At 40.2% G+C, this 15,805-nt stretch overlaps 1 protein-coding gene across 2 annotated transcripts in view; it reads right to left on the reverse strand.

Moving 5' to 3' along the window:
- The window catches only part of Frmd3 (FERM domain containing 3), a 272,266-nt gene that overhangs the window by 62,340 nt on the left and 194,121 nt on the right, over window positions 1–15,805 (reverse strand). For both annotated transcript variants that reach the window (XM_013031085.1, XM_013031084.1), the window contains exon 6: window positions 12,812–12,935. In XM_013031085.1, coding sequence (XP_012886539.1) covers window positions 12,812–12,935 — 124 coding nt within the window. The remainder of the gene's footprint in view (window positions 1–12,811; window positions 12,936–15,805) is intronic.

Raw genomic sequence — 15,805 nt, forward strand, 5'->3', positions numbered from 1 at the left:
GTCAGAGTTTCTCATTCAGTGATGGATGCTTTCTTAAGTGCTTGGTGATCTTGTGGGGTGCTCACCTTTGGGGTTGACATATCTGTTTAATAAAGTGGTCTCCAGAGGTTGGAGAAAGGGGTTTGATGTGGAAAGAGTATGTGTGGATAACTTGCTTCACAGTAAAGTTTTTAGGTCTATCTGGAGTTGTCTTTTCTCACTCACAGGTGCCCTCAACTATAGATTATTGCTGCTCATGATTTCACAAAGCAAGAGAAGAAGGGGAAAAGTGACCCCAAATATAGTTGCCTACTCACCATGGTGGCTGCCCCATGTATCGAAGGCCCAAGGCACCAGAACCATTGCTGTGCTGTGCACATGTTTGGCTTTGTCCAAACATGTCTCATATTGTCCCTGTTTTTTGTCTTCCAGAGACACCTTGGGCCTTCTGACCCAAGAATGGAATTGTTTCTTGTATCACTTATCTAATGGTTTTTTGTATTTTCCTACTACTCACAGGAACTTGGGAAAGGAAAGAAAAGGTTGCCATGTGAGAGAAATTGCCTGTTTCTTTTCTTTTCCTTCCTTTGTTTTCTTCTGATCCCTTCTCTTATGTATACCTGTTCTGGGGCTTGAACTCATGGTCTATGCTCTTATTTGGCATGTTCACTCAAGGCTGACCCTCTACCATTTAGGCCACAACTCCACTTTCAGCTTTTTGGTGGTTAACTGGAGATAAGAGTCTCATGATCTCTTCTGCAAAGGCTGGCTTCTAACCAAAATCCTCAGATCTCAACCTCCTAAATATCTAGGATTACAGTTGTGAGCCACCACTACCTCTGATTCTTTTCAATGTGTGGGGGCGGGGGGTAGGAAAGGCAGATCCTGGGATTTGAACTCAGGGCTTCCGTGCTGTCCCTAAACTTTTATACTCAAGTCTAGCACTCTACTGCTTGAGTTGCAGTAACACTTCTGGCTTTTTGGTGTTTAATTGGAGATGAGAGCTCACAAACTTTCTTTCACAGACTGATTTTGAACCATGATCCTCTTATCTCAGCCTCCTTAAGTAGCTAGGATTACATATATGAGTCACCATTACCTGGCCACAATGAAGAAATAACTTTTAAGTCCATATTTTATAGAATGTTTCCAAGGAATTAATTTAAATGCCTACTTTGGGAAAATAGTCTTTCTGAAGCTTTTCATGATTTTGTCTTCAGTTTTAGAGTGTGAAATTTCACTATGATACTGTTCAAACAGGGAAGGTTTATTTGTTTGAGTATGGTATGGGCTTTCAAAATCTAACAAATTCTATTGTTGGCTTTATCTTTGATTCTTTTCTTCATAAAACACAGTAGTTGTACTTTTTCCCTTAATACTAGGCTCAAGAAAGTCACCCACTACAAATATACATCTATGTCTCTTTGTGGCAGTATTTTAACTTTCATCAGAAAATAAAGATAATTTTGTATCCAACTATTGTGCTGTCTATTCCTCTGTCCCTTTGTCTGCCTTTCAGTCTCTGTCTGTCTTTCTGTACCTTTGTCTCTAGTACTCTCTTGGTCATTATCTGCCCTCACTCCTCTCCTCCATACATACCTCAAGACAAAGCATTTGAAGTTGTGCTCTCCCTTGTGCTTCTAGGCATCTCCATTTCAACTTCTACACTTGAAATTTAAGAACTCATTGGCCATGGCCAAAGCAAACCAGAACCAAAACCAAGGCATTCAGGTGTCTCTCACAGTCTCACGCCATTGGCTCTGTGCTATTGATCTTCCCCAGTGCTTACAAAGTCCACCCTTCTGCACAATCACACTCCCTCCACTCTTGCCTCTATATAACCACATTGTTAATTCTGAAAATCCAATGTGGCTTGAAAGTACACCTTTCTCTTCTATTTACAAGTTCATAATGAAAGGTTATATTTAGAGGTTCATGTTGGAAAGGGTTATTATTTGGGGATGGCTTGAGTGTGTCCCCCAGAGCTTGTGTGATAGATGCTTGGTTTTCAGAGTGGCAGTTGGAGGAGGGGAGGCAGGACCTTGAAGAGCAGGCCTAGTGCTAGACCATTAGGCCATTACTCATAATGCCCTAAAAGAGGTTTTGTTGCTTTCATGACATTATGGTAAGTAAGCCCATGTGGGAGTAAGTTGGTTTGTGTTTATCAGGTGGCTGGCACTGGGATTCAGACTCAGGGCCTTATACTTGCTAGGTAAGTTCTCTAGCACTTGAGCCATGCCTCAAGCTCATTTTTACTTTAGTTATTTTTTGGATAGTATCTTGCATTTTTGCCCTTGCTAGCCTTGAATCACAGTCCTCCTAACCTGTGCCTCCTCTGCAGCAGGATTACAGGTGGAAGCCTCTGTTTCTAGCTCACCGCAAGTCTAACCCCCTGAGTTTCTCTGACTTGTCTTCCTGTGGCCTCTCCAGCACACACATGGTCTCGCTTTGGCCACCGGTCATGTTGTGATAGAGGCAGAAGGCCCTCAGCAGACCTAAGCACATGTTGAATTCCCAGAACTGTGAACTAAATAAATCTCTATTCCTGACAAAGTATCCAGCCTCAAGTATTTTGTTGTACTAGAAAACAAGCTGAAATGAAAGAGACTAATTTTAACTTGCTTTGGAGGTCTCTTTTCAGCCACTTCCCCATCTTTTCCAAGTTTGATGGGCATTTAGTTTCAAATCAGAAGCACTCAACTCCACAGGGTGCCAATGCGCCACAGCTCCACAGGGTGTCCTATCAAACTCAAGGCTTTCTACTCATCAGGAGATGTCATCCAGGGTGCAAAAAGGCAAGCTACCTTATGCAAGAAGATGTCAGTAATGCATACAAACTAAAAAGTAACTCCTACCTAAAATACCTTTAAAGTTGCTATGTCAGTGAACTATCAAAAAGAATTTAAACCAAATAGCCCAGGAAAAATTGAGGACTTAATAAGGGCTTAGCAAATTGAAAGTCTATACAAAATACATGAAGACCTTCTTACCCTCTGTATGATCAAGAAAACATAAATTAGCTGGCAAGGGTAGCTCACACCTGTAATCCTAACTCTCAGGAGGTTGAAATCTGAGGACTGTAGTTCAAAGTCAGCCCATGTAGGAAAGCCTGTGAAAGTTATATACAATAAATTACCAAAAAAAAAGAAAAAAAAGTAGAGCTCTGGTTCATGTAGTAGAGCACTACCCTTGAGCAAAAAAGTTCAGGAACAGTGCCCATTCCTGAGTTCAAGCCTCAAGATGGGCAGGAAGAAGAAAGGAAGAAAGAAAAAAAGGAAAAATGAAAGAAAAAAGAAAAAGTGAGAAAGAAGAGAGAGAAAAGGAAGAAAATGTAAATTAAAACTATGAGAGCATATAAATTAAAATTATGAGAGTTGGGGGCAAAGCTACAATGATAGAGTATCTGTGTAGCAAACATGAGGTCCTTCAGTTCAAACCCCAATACTGCAAAAATAAATAAATAGGTTATAACTATGAGAAAGCATGAGTATGTCTATCTGTAGCTAAAATTAATGATAAAAAATTTAAACTAATGAAAAAAAAGCACTATATACTATAAAGCATTTGGTAAAATTAATCTGGGAAACACCCTGGCATATTAAAATTGCATATATTTACTCTAAAAACAGTTGCATTCACATTCATATGCTCAACACATACCAGTGCTGCACCAAGAAATATATTAAACTGTCATAGTTGTGCTATTTGAATTGCAACACATAGAAAGCAACTCAAATGTTAATTAACAGATGGATAGATAATGGAATACTACACAGCCATAAAGGCTAATGAAATAAAGATATATACATCAACATAAGTAGATATCACAAAATAAAGTGGAATCAAAGAAGCTATAAATAATGCCACATCATAATATTTCTATGACTTTCAAAAATGAGAAAAAAGCCAGGCACTAGTGGCTCACACCTATAATCCTAGCTACTCAGGAGGCTGAGAGCTGAGGATTGCGGTTCAAAGCCAGCCTGGGCAAGAAACTCTGTGAGACTCTTATCGCCAATAAACCCCTAGAAAACCGGAAGTGGCACTGTGGCTCAAGTGGTAGAGTGCTCTCCTTGAGCTGAAGAGTGCAGGAACAGCGCCCAAGCCCAGAGTTCAAGCCCCATGACCAACAAAATAAATAAGAAAAGCAGAACAAAAATATCCAAAGGCAGAGACGTCTCATAATTTCAGGTCTTCAATATAATTCATTTGGAATTGTTTTTTGTTAACAGTGAAAAACAAGGGTCTAGTTTCATTCTTCTGTCTGTGGATATCCAGTTTCCTAACACTGTTTCTTGAAGAGACTTGTCTTTCTCCACTGTGAGTTGATAAGCTGGTTATAAATTCATATGTTTATCTCTGTGCATTCTTTTTTGTCCCATTGACCTCTGTGTCTGCTTTTAGACCATTAGAGGTTTTGGTTAGAGGTTTTTGGTTACTGCAGCTTTGTTGCATACTTTGAAGTCAAGTAGAGTGGTCATTTCCAGCTTTGTTCTTTTGCTTCAGTTGGCTTTGATTACTTAGGATCTTCTGTGATCCCACTTGAACTTCAAGAGCCTTTTATCTGCTTCCTCGTCCTTAGATTAGCAGTGGTTCCTTGTTAGCTTAGCAGGTGACACAAGAGAAGAAATCTCATGCTGAGGGGAAGACCAGTGAAAGCTCATCCTTAAAATAAGAGTCACTTGGAATTTGACTACCTACTCTCCATTCAATATGTATCTAAGAGACTACAAAAATTCATATCCACAGAAAGGCTAATTAAAATGTCAAAGAAGACATCTTAAAAGGGACAACAACCAAGTTAGGCTCTGGTAGCTCCTGCCTGTAATCCTAGCTACTTTCAGCAGACTGAGATTGGAGGATCAGCAGCAAAGTCTGTGAGACTCTTATCTCCACTTAAGTACCAAAAACCTGGAATTGGAGCCATAGTTGGCAGAGTGCTAACCTTGAGCAAAACATCTCAGGGACAGTATCAGGCCCTGAGTTCAGGCCCCAGGACCAGCACAAAAAATAAGGGGGGAGGGGAGCAACAACCAAAAGGAAAAAGGCAAGGGCCCCAACAGCACTGAAATTCTGAAGGCTCTTCACTTGCTGAGGAAGAAGCCTAATAATCTGTTCTCCAAGAAGAAACTTAGAGCAAGTAAATAGAAAGCTTCCTTTTTCCCCCTTGAATCTCTCACTGGACATTTGTTCCTGGCAAACACTCTGTTTGGTAATGGAAAATAAAGATTTTTCTATCCTTTAAACACTATACTGGGAAATGTTCTTCTAAGATTAATAATGTCTCAACTGACACGTTTAGAGATAATAACGAGGGAATTCTTTTGTAAGAGTTAGCATTTCTCTAAAGACATGCTTTTCTAATAAATTAGGTAAGGTGAAGTAATTACGTATTTAGCTGTATATTGTCCCCCTTGCCTCTCTGAATATTTTAAGCCAGAGAGAAACAATCTCTGTTATATTGACCTTCCTTCAGCAAACCATCACATAAAATATAGAAACATCAAATGCTTAAAGAATGAATGCAAATAATTCATTGCCACTAACGGTGGAATTAAGTGTAGATTTTGCCAGAAATGACCTGGATTGCACAACTGGCTCTTCTGTTCCCTGTCTCAGCCCTATGGACCTACAAGCATAAGAATTACACTCAAGTAGAGAAGACAAATAGAAAGAATGACATCACCCCATTTATAAGGAAATGGAAAGACTTGGAAAAAAATCCTATTAAGTAAGCCAGACCCAAAGAAACATAGACCCCATAGTTTCCCTTATTTGTAATAATTAGTATATGTCTAGGATAGTCCTGCAAAAGGATCACAATAGCTCAATAGCTATGTACATATGACCATATAAAATGATATTAAGCGAAATGAACTCCAAGATATGGAAACAAGAGGTTTTTCTTTGTTGTTGTTTTTATATGTGAAGTTATTTCTTTTTTCTTTTGTGTTTTTTCCCTATGGTTTATCTCCTATTGTCATTGTATTTGATTTTGGTACCCTGCATATTGTATATACATTTATCTGAATTAGAGAAGGGAAGGGGAACAACAAAATGATGAGACAAAGGACAAAAGGAGAACCAATGCAACAGCGATACTCACAAGACAATATGTTGGAAATGAACTTTACAACTTGGGTGGGAGGAACGAAAGTGGAAGAAAAATGAGAGAGGGGTAACAATGTTCGACAAGAAATGTAATCACTACCTTACTTATGTAACTGTAACCCCTCTGTACATCACCTTGACAATAGAATTATTTTTTTCTATATAAAAAGAACATTCTCTTCCTGAATACTAGAATTTTCCATTTGAGTTTAATTAGATTGTGCTACAACTTGAAGACAACTTTATCTGGATTTAGTGTTCTGGCATCTTTCTGCTTTCCTTACTCTGGCTTCAGATGTTTGAGAGCCCCTCCCACAACATGCCATTTGGCAGGACTTAGGGTCTTAGCACCCAGGAGGCTCCAGAGGGCTGTGTGTGCTTCACCCCGTGGCTACAGAAACTGGGACGTTCTTCAGTACCATCCGTAGCCCCCGGGACGTTAGAAGTTCTTTCTCCTTCCTGCTGTCCTCTCCCCTGCCATTGGCTCATGTCTGACTGGTGTCTGGAGTGACTCTAAGGAATGCCACGCAATTCTGCAGCAGGGTAAAGGTGTGGCTGTGGCTCTTACTCCCTACCTATGGCGTATTCATCTCCTTTCATTGACCCCACCCAAAGCTAGCATAACTAAGAGGCTACTTGGAAGAACATTCTGGGTGTTAGTACACCTAAGTTTCTTGTATCCTCAGCTCTCAGATGGACTCAAATGCTGTCTCATGGATATTATTTTTAGATTAAAAAAATCTTTGAATACATGAAGTACAGGTGGTGTGGTTGATGAAGGGGATCTAGGAGACCCTAGCTTGCTGGTGAAGCAACTGAAGAGCTGAGATTGTACACTGCTACCCTTTCCCAAGCAACATTGCTCTTCAACAAAATACGTGTTATATGAATGGATAGGTGGAAAATTTCATGGATAAATGAGTGAATCATTGGTAGATGAATGGATAGATAGATAAATCATGGATGAATGGATAGATGGATGGATACATTGTTCTAGTGTTCCAAAGTTGAGAGTCTGCCTTGTAAGTTGGAATCACAATCAGGGACATTCAGAGAACACACTAAGAACACACTAAACATGATTAACTCTGACTTTCAGTACAACCCCTCCCTCCTTTCGTCACAGCCTTGTTGTATACTGGGGACATTGTTCCTTCTCCTTCAAGTTGCTTTACCAGCTCTTACTTATAAAAAAATGTTACCAACTCAGATGTTGCACATCTTTGTCTCTGGCCCACACTTATACAGAATTATCCAATTTTGGGCCCTGTAATGCAAGGATTTTGTTTTTGTAGAAGAGCATTTGAGGCTAAATGATTCCATCTTCTTCTACCTAGCAAGGCTGTTATAGTAAATGTCAACAAAAAACCAGAAATGCTATCAGAGGGAGGCATGGGGGCTTTTGCAAGGAATTCAAGAAGGGAAAGGACACAGGGGGAGGGAGAAGACATGGCAGAGAGAAAGGATGTCTGAGGTTGAAAAATAATTGGACATCTCCCCCTCCTCCTTCTATTCAATAAACACTCTTCTCCAAATGGAAAAAAAAATCCCGGGGGGTTCTTGTAAGATATATGTATACATATATATATACATTATATATATATATAATATATATATATATATATATATATATATATATATATATATATATGGAACACATGTAGAAGAGATTTGCCATGGTAGACTACTTACTTTTAGGAAGCTAGCCATTTGTTAAGTAATAACTATGTGCAGAAATATGAACTGTAAGAAACAAAGGCAACTGCTAGCTGCAAATCACACATAGGCCATTGTTGCTTCCAGCCCAAATACACTGGATTTGACCTTCACAACCATGGCCAATTAGAAATGTTTGTCCTGCTGCTTAGCAGCAAGGAATATATATCTCAAGATAGTTCTGCTGCCAATTGAGCTTCTTGAATATTTAAAAGCTTTTGACCTATGGCTGAAGTTACTGTAAATATTTTTTCCTCTAATGAACTGGTGATTAATTTGGTGATGAGAAAATGGTAAGACTAAAAAAACCTCCAGAGAAGCTTATCAGGGTTCTTTACAGTGAAATAATTATTTTCCTGTCAGACATGGGGCTTGAACTCTGGGCCTGAGCACTGTCCCTCAGCTCTTCAGCTCAAGGCTAGCACTCTACCACTTGAGCTACAGCGACACTTCTGGTTTTCAGGTGGTTTATTGGAGATAAGAGTTTCATGGACTTTCCTGCTGGTGTTGGCTTTGAACTGTGATCCTCATATCTCAGCTCCTGAATGGCTAGGATTACAGGCTTGAGCCACGGACACCAGGCTAATATAAATCTTATTTTTATCTTCATTCCCTCTCTGAGAATCCTCAGGACTAATAGTTTGGGAGCTTCCTCTTAACTCAGCTGGCTACAATTAAAACTGTGGAAAACAGAAACGAAGAGAGCCAAAATAACTGAATAGTCAAATACTATGGGATTCTGGTAATGACTCTTTATGGCCACCAGATGGCACTAAAAGAGGAGCAACTTATTTTAAATCAGTCCTACACTAGGATTTCATGTTTGCACACCAAACTCAATTTAGTCTGCCAATTAAAACAAGATTCTTCTTCACACTTAGTTTTAAATACAGGGATCTCTCTTGTTGTCTTAGAATTATGTGTAGAGGTGGTACAAAAGTGAAGTGGAATTTGATTCCAGACTTGTTCTTTAGAACAGGGTCAGAAAACTAGTTCTTGTGATACACCTGAGGACGCTCATCTGGTTTGTCAATAAAGTTTATTCAGTCATGGCCAACTTAATATTTGTGGCCCAATTACTATTATTTCTACAAAGTAAGAACTGTGTAGCTACAAAAAGTTTTATTTAAATACAACTCAGACCCAGTAGATTTTTAACATAACACATGTTCAATAAAATAAATGATATAACTTCATAGCCTCTGGTTCACAGGGTATTAAGAGGTACAAAGATGCCTCTATGAAATCTTTAAAAAATAAATCCTTACTATCTATACAGTGATTAGAATGGCTAGTATCCAGAACACCAACACCATCAAATGCTGGCAAGGATGTAAAGCAACTGGAACTCTCGTTCATTTCTGGTAGGAATACAAAATGGTATAGACAGTAGAAAACAGTTTCTTATGAAACTAAACATACTGATACAATATGCTGTAGCAAAGCATACTCCTCTGGCATTTACCTAAAGAAGCTGAAAGCATACACCCACAGAAAAACCTTCACATAGGCGTTGAATGATAATGATGCTATTTATTATGAATAACACTATACTCAAACTTGGGAGCAACCAAGTTGTCCTCAGTAAGTGAATGAATAAGTGATCAGTGATGCATCACACATCCAGACAATGAAATATTAGTCAGTGGTTCAAAAAAACAAAGTGAGCAATCAAGCCAGGGATATAAATGGAGGAAGCGGAAACACATATTACTAAGTGAAAATCCAACCTGAAAAGCTGTATTCTCCCATCTATGACATGCTAGAAAAGTCAAACCTACAGAAAATAATAATTGATCAGTGGTTTCCAGAGCTTAGGTGACAGGGGACTGGTTTTTAGAACAGAGAATCTATTACAAATGGCACTATAATAGTGGAGATGCGTTATTGAACATTTGTCCACCCTCATGGAATGAAAATCAAGCATAAACCCTACTTGACATTAGTATGTATTGACATTGATTGATTATTACTAATGGACTGTTCCGAGGAAGAAATAAGTAACAACATGTGTGGTGGCAGAGGGCATGTGGGAATTATCTGCCCGCTCCTTTCCATTATTTTTAATGTACCAGAAGTGGGGCTTTGCTTTATTTTGCTCAACGCTGGCACCCTACTACTTGAGCCACACCTCCACTTCCAGATTTTGCTGGTTAATTGGAGATAAAGGTCTCAAGAAGTTTTCTTCCCAATCTGCAAGCTAGGATTTCAGGCGTGAGTTACTAGTATCCAAACATTCCCTTCAATTTTGATATGAACCCAAACTTCTCTAAAAACCAACTTTTTTAGTCAGTGATATTGTAAAGACTCACACAAGGCTGTTTGACAAACTTTTTACTTCATATCAATATTAGCCCATAAAGTATGATATTCATAAAGCATGGGTGACTCTAAATCATGATGAGCACTGTCAGAGAAACCAGCAAAGCCAAGTGCTTGCACAGGGTCCAATATATAATGTGATTGTTAAGAAACAGTTTGGGCTGGGTGCTGGTGGCTCACACATGTAATCTGAGCTATTAAGAAAGCTGAGAGCTAAGAACTGTGGTTCAAAGCCATCCCAGGGAGGAAAATCCATGAGGCTCTTATCACCAATCAACTAACAAAAAACTAGAGATGGTGCTCAAGTGGAAGAGTACTAGTGTTTTGTTCAAAAAAAAAAAACGGCTAAGGATAGCATCCAGGCCCTGAGTTCAAGTGCCAATTCTGGCTCATAAAGAAAGAACAAGTGAAAAGAAAGCGGGGAGAGAGGAAGGAAGGAAGGAAGGAAGGAAGGGACAAAAGAATTTTCTTTGATCCATCCATTTCCTCATAAAATCCAGTGAGTCACCAAGTCTTACTGCAATGTCTCTCAAGATTCTCTTCTTTCAATTTCATCTCTGATTCTTTATTCAGGTCTTTGAAGCTCCGGAGGCAGAAATTACTAACTCCTCCTACCCCCAGTGCCCATCTTGGGTACCACTGCCATGGCAACACCAAGAAATACCCAGCTAACTATCTGTTTCCCACAATTTCTCAGTGCAGGGTAGCATCTTCATATAAGCAAAAGCCAATGTTCATGTTCTGACTGCTGCTATGTAGCAGTCTTTCCAGGCTGTACTTTCTTCAACCCGCCCTTACCTTGGAGAGTTTGGGAGGACCCAGTGAACATGGAACACATAAAGCAGTTTGACCTCCAATAAGGGCTAAATAAACATTTGTTACTAAGACACATTTGAAGTATCTAAGACTAAATTCTGGTCACAAAAGATTTTCCAGGTAATCCACATAAGGGATACAAATCCTTCATCTAACAGATCTAATTATGTGGTCCTAGGAAGCACCTCTAAGCCACATTGCCTTCAATATAACTGGACTATGGGAAGCCTATTGCTAACTCCAGAACTTATCCCCAAAGTGTATAAGAACAGTGCAAGTTAAATATATTTGCCACATATATACATAGATATATGTATTGTGTATGTGCATGCACATGTTTGTGTGCGTGCATGGCCATTCCTGAGGCTGTTCCTGGGGCCTGAACTCAGGGCCTAGGCACTTTCCTTGAGCTTTTATACTCATCTCCAGATTTATGCTCCATCTCCAGATTTTTGGTTGTTAATTGGAGAGAATAATCTCACAGGCTTTCTTGCCCAAGCTGACTTTGAAATATGAGCCTCAAATCTCAGCTTCTTGAGTAGCCTATTGTGGGGGCATGTTGATTTCTGAAATAACTGCAATGTTTTGGTGCCTGATCATCTTTATTCCCAAGAGTAGAGATTGCTTTTCCAAACAGAACCTGTACACACTTGTGCTCTTTCCATACTTACCAGAAGGGGGCGTGCCTGTACAAAGCAAGGAGAGTGCTGCATGCCTTCACAAAGAGGGCAGCTATTTGTTCCTGAATTCATAATCCAGTGGCTGTAATTATCAGAGGCCCAGAAGATGGCAACATCTCGGATCTTGCATTTCTCTATCAATACTTATCATAACAGGCCTGTGCTTGCCATTATTATGAAAGTGTTTGCTTTTCTATGATCTGCACGGGATCTACATGCTAATTACAGACTAGAATACCAGATTTACCTGAGGTCCACACTGGTGATAAGTCTTAAGCATGCTTCATTTTATTTCCCATAACATATGCAGAGTACAAGCATGCCTTGTCCAGTGCTTAAAAGCACAGGCTGTACATGCAGGCAGACCTCTTTGGAGTTCCCTAGTTCCTAGCTCCTGAGATGTTGTGAAAAATAAATGAGTCAGTGTATGCCGAGGGCTTAGAATAGTGTCAGGTATCCAGTGAATACTCTGTAGAACATGGTCCTTTTACAGACCACTGGGGCTCCGTATGATAATCTGGAAACATCATAGATAAGGGAAGGAGCCATATCAATGAGTTCTACTCTACTTGAAATCAAGGATTCCAGCAAAGCCCACAAGAGGGGAAAAGGCAACACAAATTTCAAATCAGAAAGCATTGTTCATTTGCCTTATATTTCACTTTCAGAAACTAGGTGGCTGGGTGTCTGTGGCTTGTACTTGTAATCTTAGCTTACTCAGGAGGCTGAGATCTGAGGATTATGGTTTGAAAGCAGCCTGAACAGGAAAGTCTGTGAAACTCATCTTCAATGAATCACCAAAAAGGCCAGAAGTAGCACTGTGGCTCAAGTGGTAGAGTACCACCATTGAGTAAAAAAGCACAGGGACAGCAGCCAGGCTCTGAGCTCAAGCCCTAGTACTAGCACAAAAAAAAAAAAAGAAAAAGAAACTGGAGAGAGTTAGAAAGCCATGTGTATAAGAAAATATATAGATCGAATCAAACATAACATAAACAGCTACCAGGCCCCACACTACTGAAATTGTCACTGATGAAGAGTACCAGGGGTCCTTAAAGGGCCCAAGATCTTGTGGTCACCTAAAACATGCCACCCATGTGGTATTAGCATTTTCACTCCATGGATTCTGCATTCCCCACAGGAAGCATGTTTTCCTCGCCTGTATCATTTCACATTTCATACCATATTACCTGAGATCATTTCTGTGAATTTCCATTATTTTTCTTTCCAGTTTCTGTGACTGCTTCGGGAAAATCTCAAACTCACTGAGGTAATTCTCAGGATGCTCATCAGGATCATAATCACCAAGCTCAGCTGTACCCAGTGAAAAGTAAAGAAAAGAAGACATATAAGACAACAATACAAGCATGGTGCATGGAGAATGTGTCCTGGGAAGACCACACCTCCCTGTCTAGAGACCCATTCCTATCTGTGCGGTGAGTCTGGGCACTTGTCAACCTTCTTTGAGTTTCATTTACTTTACCTATATACTAAATTAACTTGAACCACTGCTTCTCAATGGAAACACTATGGATATTTGAAAGGCTGAAGAATTTATTGATTTAAATTTCCCAAGGAATATCAGAGTGTTTTGCATTGTTGCCCTTTGGCACAAAAAATCTTAGTAATATATTCTTTTTTTTTTTGGCAGGGTGAGGGTGTGTGTGGGGGGGTCCGGTCATGGGGCCTGAACTCTGGGCCTGGGCACTGTCCCTCAGCTCTTCAGCTCAAGGCTAGCACTCTACCACTCTAGCACCATTTCTGGCTTTTTCTGCTTATGTGGTGCTGAAGAATAAAACCCAGGGCCTCATGCATACAAGGCAAGCACTCTACCACTTCTTTTTTTTTTTCATGCAAGTCCTGGGGCTCAAATACAAGATACTTTTTTTTTTTTTGCACAAGGCTGGCACTACACCATTTGAGCCATAATGCCAATTCTAGTTCTTTGACGGTTTATTGTAGATAAGAGTCTCAAGGACTTTCCTGCCTAGCTAGCTTCAAGATGTAATATTCAGTGTCCTGAGTAGTTAGGATTACAGCATGAGCCACAGGCATACAGCTTGCATATTAATTCTTATGATCAATAAAACAACCCTAGGAAGTTAGCCAAATGATACAAAAGTTCAGTCAGACAGGAGAAGTCAAGACATTCAAGAGATCAAGAGTGGTGGCTGAGGTTAATGACAATGTGTTACACTTGAAAATCTCTAAGAAGATAGATTTCAATATTCTCATCACAGTACAATGGTTAAGTGTGTGAGGTTATAATTAGTTCAATGTAGCCATTTCATAAATAGGCACATTTCAAAACACCACACTGGACACTGTAAGACTCTATAATGTTTGTTAATTAATATTTTCAGTTATAAAATTTTAATCACATCCCCAATATTTCCTATGCTGGGAACCTTTCTCAACATTCCATCCATAGTTAATATGGTCTCTTGAGTCCAAGAAGTCCTTGGCTAGAATTGAGGGCTTGGGTTTGCAGTCTACACCATTTAATTTTTTTTAAGTCAAATTGAAAGAACCCGAGAGGGCTGCATTAGAAGTAACTATTGTTAACTGGGAAAGAATGGAGGAGAGGGTGACACTGTTCAAAAGGAAACATACTCATTACCTGACTTATGTAACTGCAACCCCTATATACATCACCTTTACAACAAAATTTAAAAAAAAACAACAACAAATTAAGCCAGGCACTGGTGGCTCATGCCTGCAATTCTAGCTACTCAGGAGGATGAGATCTGAGGATGGCAGTTCAAAGCCAGCCCAGGCAGGAAAGTCCATGAGACTCTTCTCTAATTAATAACCAGAAAACTGGAAATGGTGCTGTGGCTCAAGTGGTAGAGCACTAACCTTGAGCTGAAGAGTTCAGGGACAGCACCCAGGCCCAAAGTTCAAGCCCCACAACTGACAAAAAAAAAAAGTTAAAAATAACTATTGTTCTGTAAATTCAAGGGAAACTATCTAAGAACAAATGGTGTATTATATTAAGGTTGTAGCTATATTCTAGCAATGAACCTTCAGAAAAATCAGTGGGGAGAGGGAGAAGAAATGCCTGCAAATCTCCAAATACCTAAGGACCCAGGAGAACAGGTAGTAACCTCAGTCTGGGGAAGCTGAAGTGATGTCTGGCCGTGTAAATGTTTTCTACTGATTCTAAGAGCTTTCAAAAGAAAGTGAGACAGAAGGAGTAGGCATCTTGGAAGAAACAGGAGTTATGGTCTGGGAGAGTAGACTAATGATGGTGGGAAAACTGCATTAGGCAAAGTTAGCTGCCACTAAAATTCTGAAGTAGAAAGGGCATGAGCATGCCTTGAGCACATTCAAGAATTCACATACAGGGGCTGGGAAGGTGGCTCAGTGGTAGAGCACTTGCCTTGCATGCTGGAGGTCCCTGGGTTTGATTCCTCAGCACCACATAAGCAAAAAGAAAAAAGCCGGAAGTGGCGCTGTGGCTCAAGTGGTAGAGTGCTAGCCTTGAGCTGAAGAGCTGAGGGACAGCGCCCAGACCCAGAGTTCAGGCCCATGAGCAGACTCCCCCTCCCCCTCCCCAAAAAAGAATTCACATCCAGCTCTGTTATTTTTTTTGGGGGGGGGGGTCCGGTCGTGGGGCCTGAACTCTGGGCCCGGGCGCTGTCCCTCAGCTCTTCAGCTCAAGGCTAGCACTCTACCACTTGAGCAACCACGCCACTTCCAGCTTTTCTTTTTGCTTATGTGGCGCTGAGGAATCGAACCTAGGGCCTCATGCATGCAAGGCAAGCGCTCTACCACTGAGCCACCTTCCCAGGCCCAGCTCTGTTATTCTTATCTATTATTCCTTCATTGACAAATCTTCTGATGACTGGAAAAGAGCAAATCCATGAAGAAAGTAATGCTCCTCAAAGCTTCGTCACAGAAGTTAAATTGCAGTTCTTAAAACAACCTATGGTCTATATACAACACAGGAGGAAGGATTGCCAAAAAGAAAACTCCAAGTACTATTGGTTGGAGGACAGAAATTGATTATATAATTTGATTATATAAAAACTACAGTATTGGGCTGGGAAGGTGGCTCAATGGTAGAGTGCTTGCCTTGCATGCCTGAGGTCCTGGGTTTGATTCCTCAGCACCACATAAGCAGAAAAAAAGCTGGAAGTGGTGCTATGGCTCAAGTGGTAGAGTGCTAACCTTGAGCTGAA

This window comes from Dipodomys ordii, unplaced genomic scaffold (genome assembly GCF_000151885.1).
Source record: "Dipodomys ordii isolate 6190 unplaced genomic scaffold, Dord_2.0 Scaffold137, whole genome shotgun sequence".
Taxonomy (NCBI): Eukaryota; Metazoa; Chordata; class Mammalia; order Rodentia; family Heteromyidae; genus Dipodomys; species Dipodomys ordii.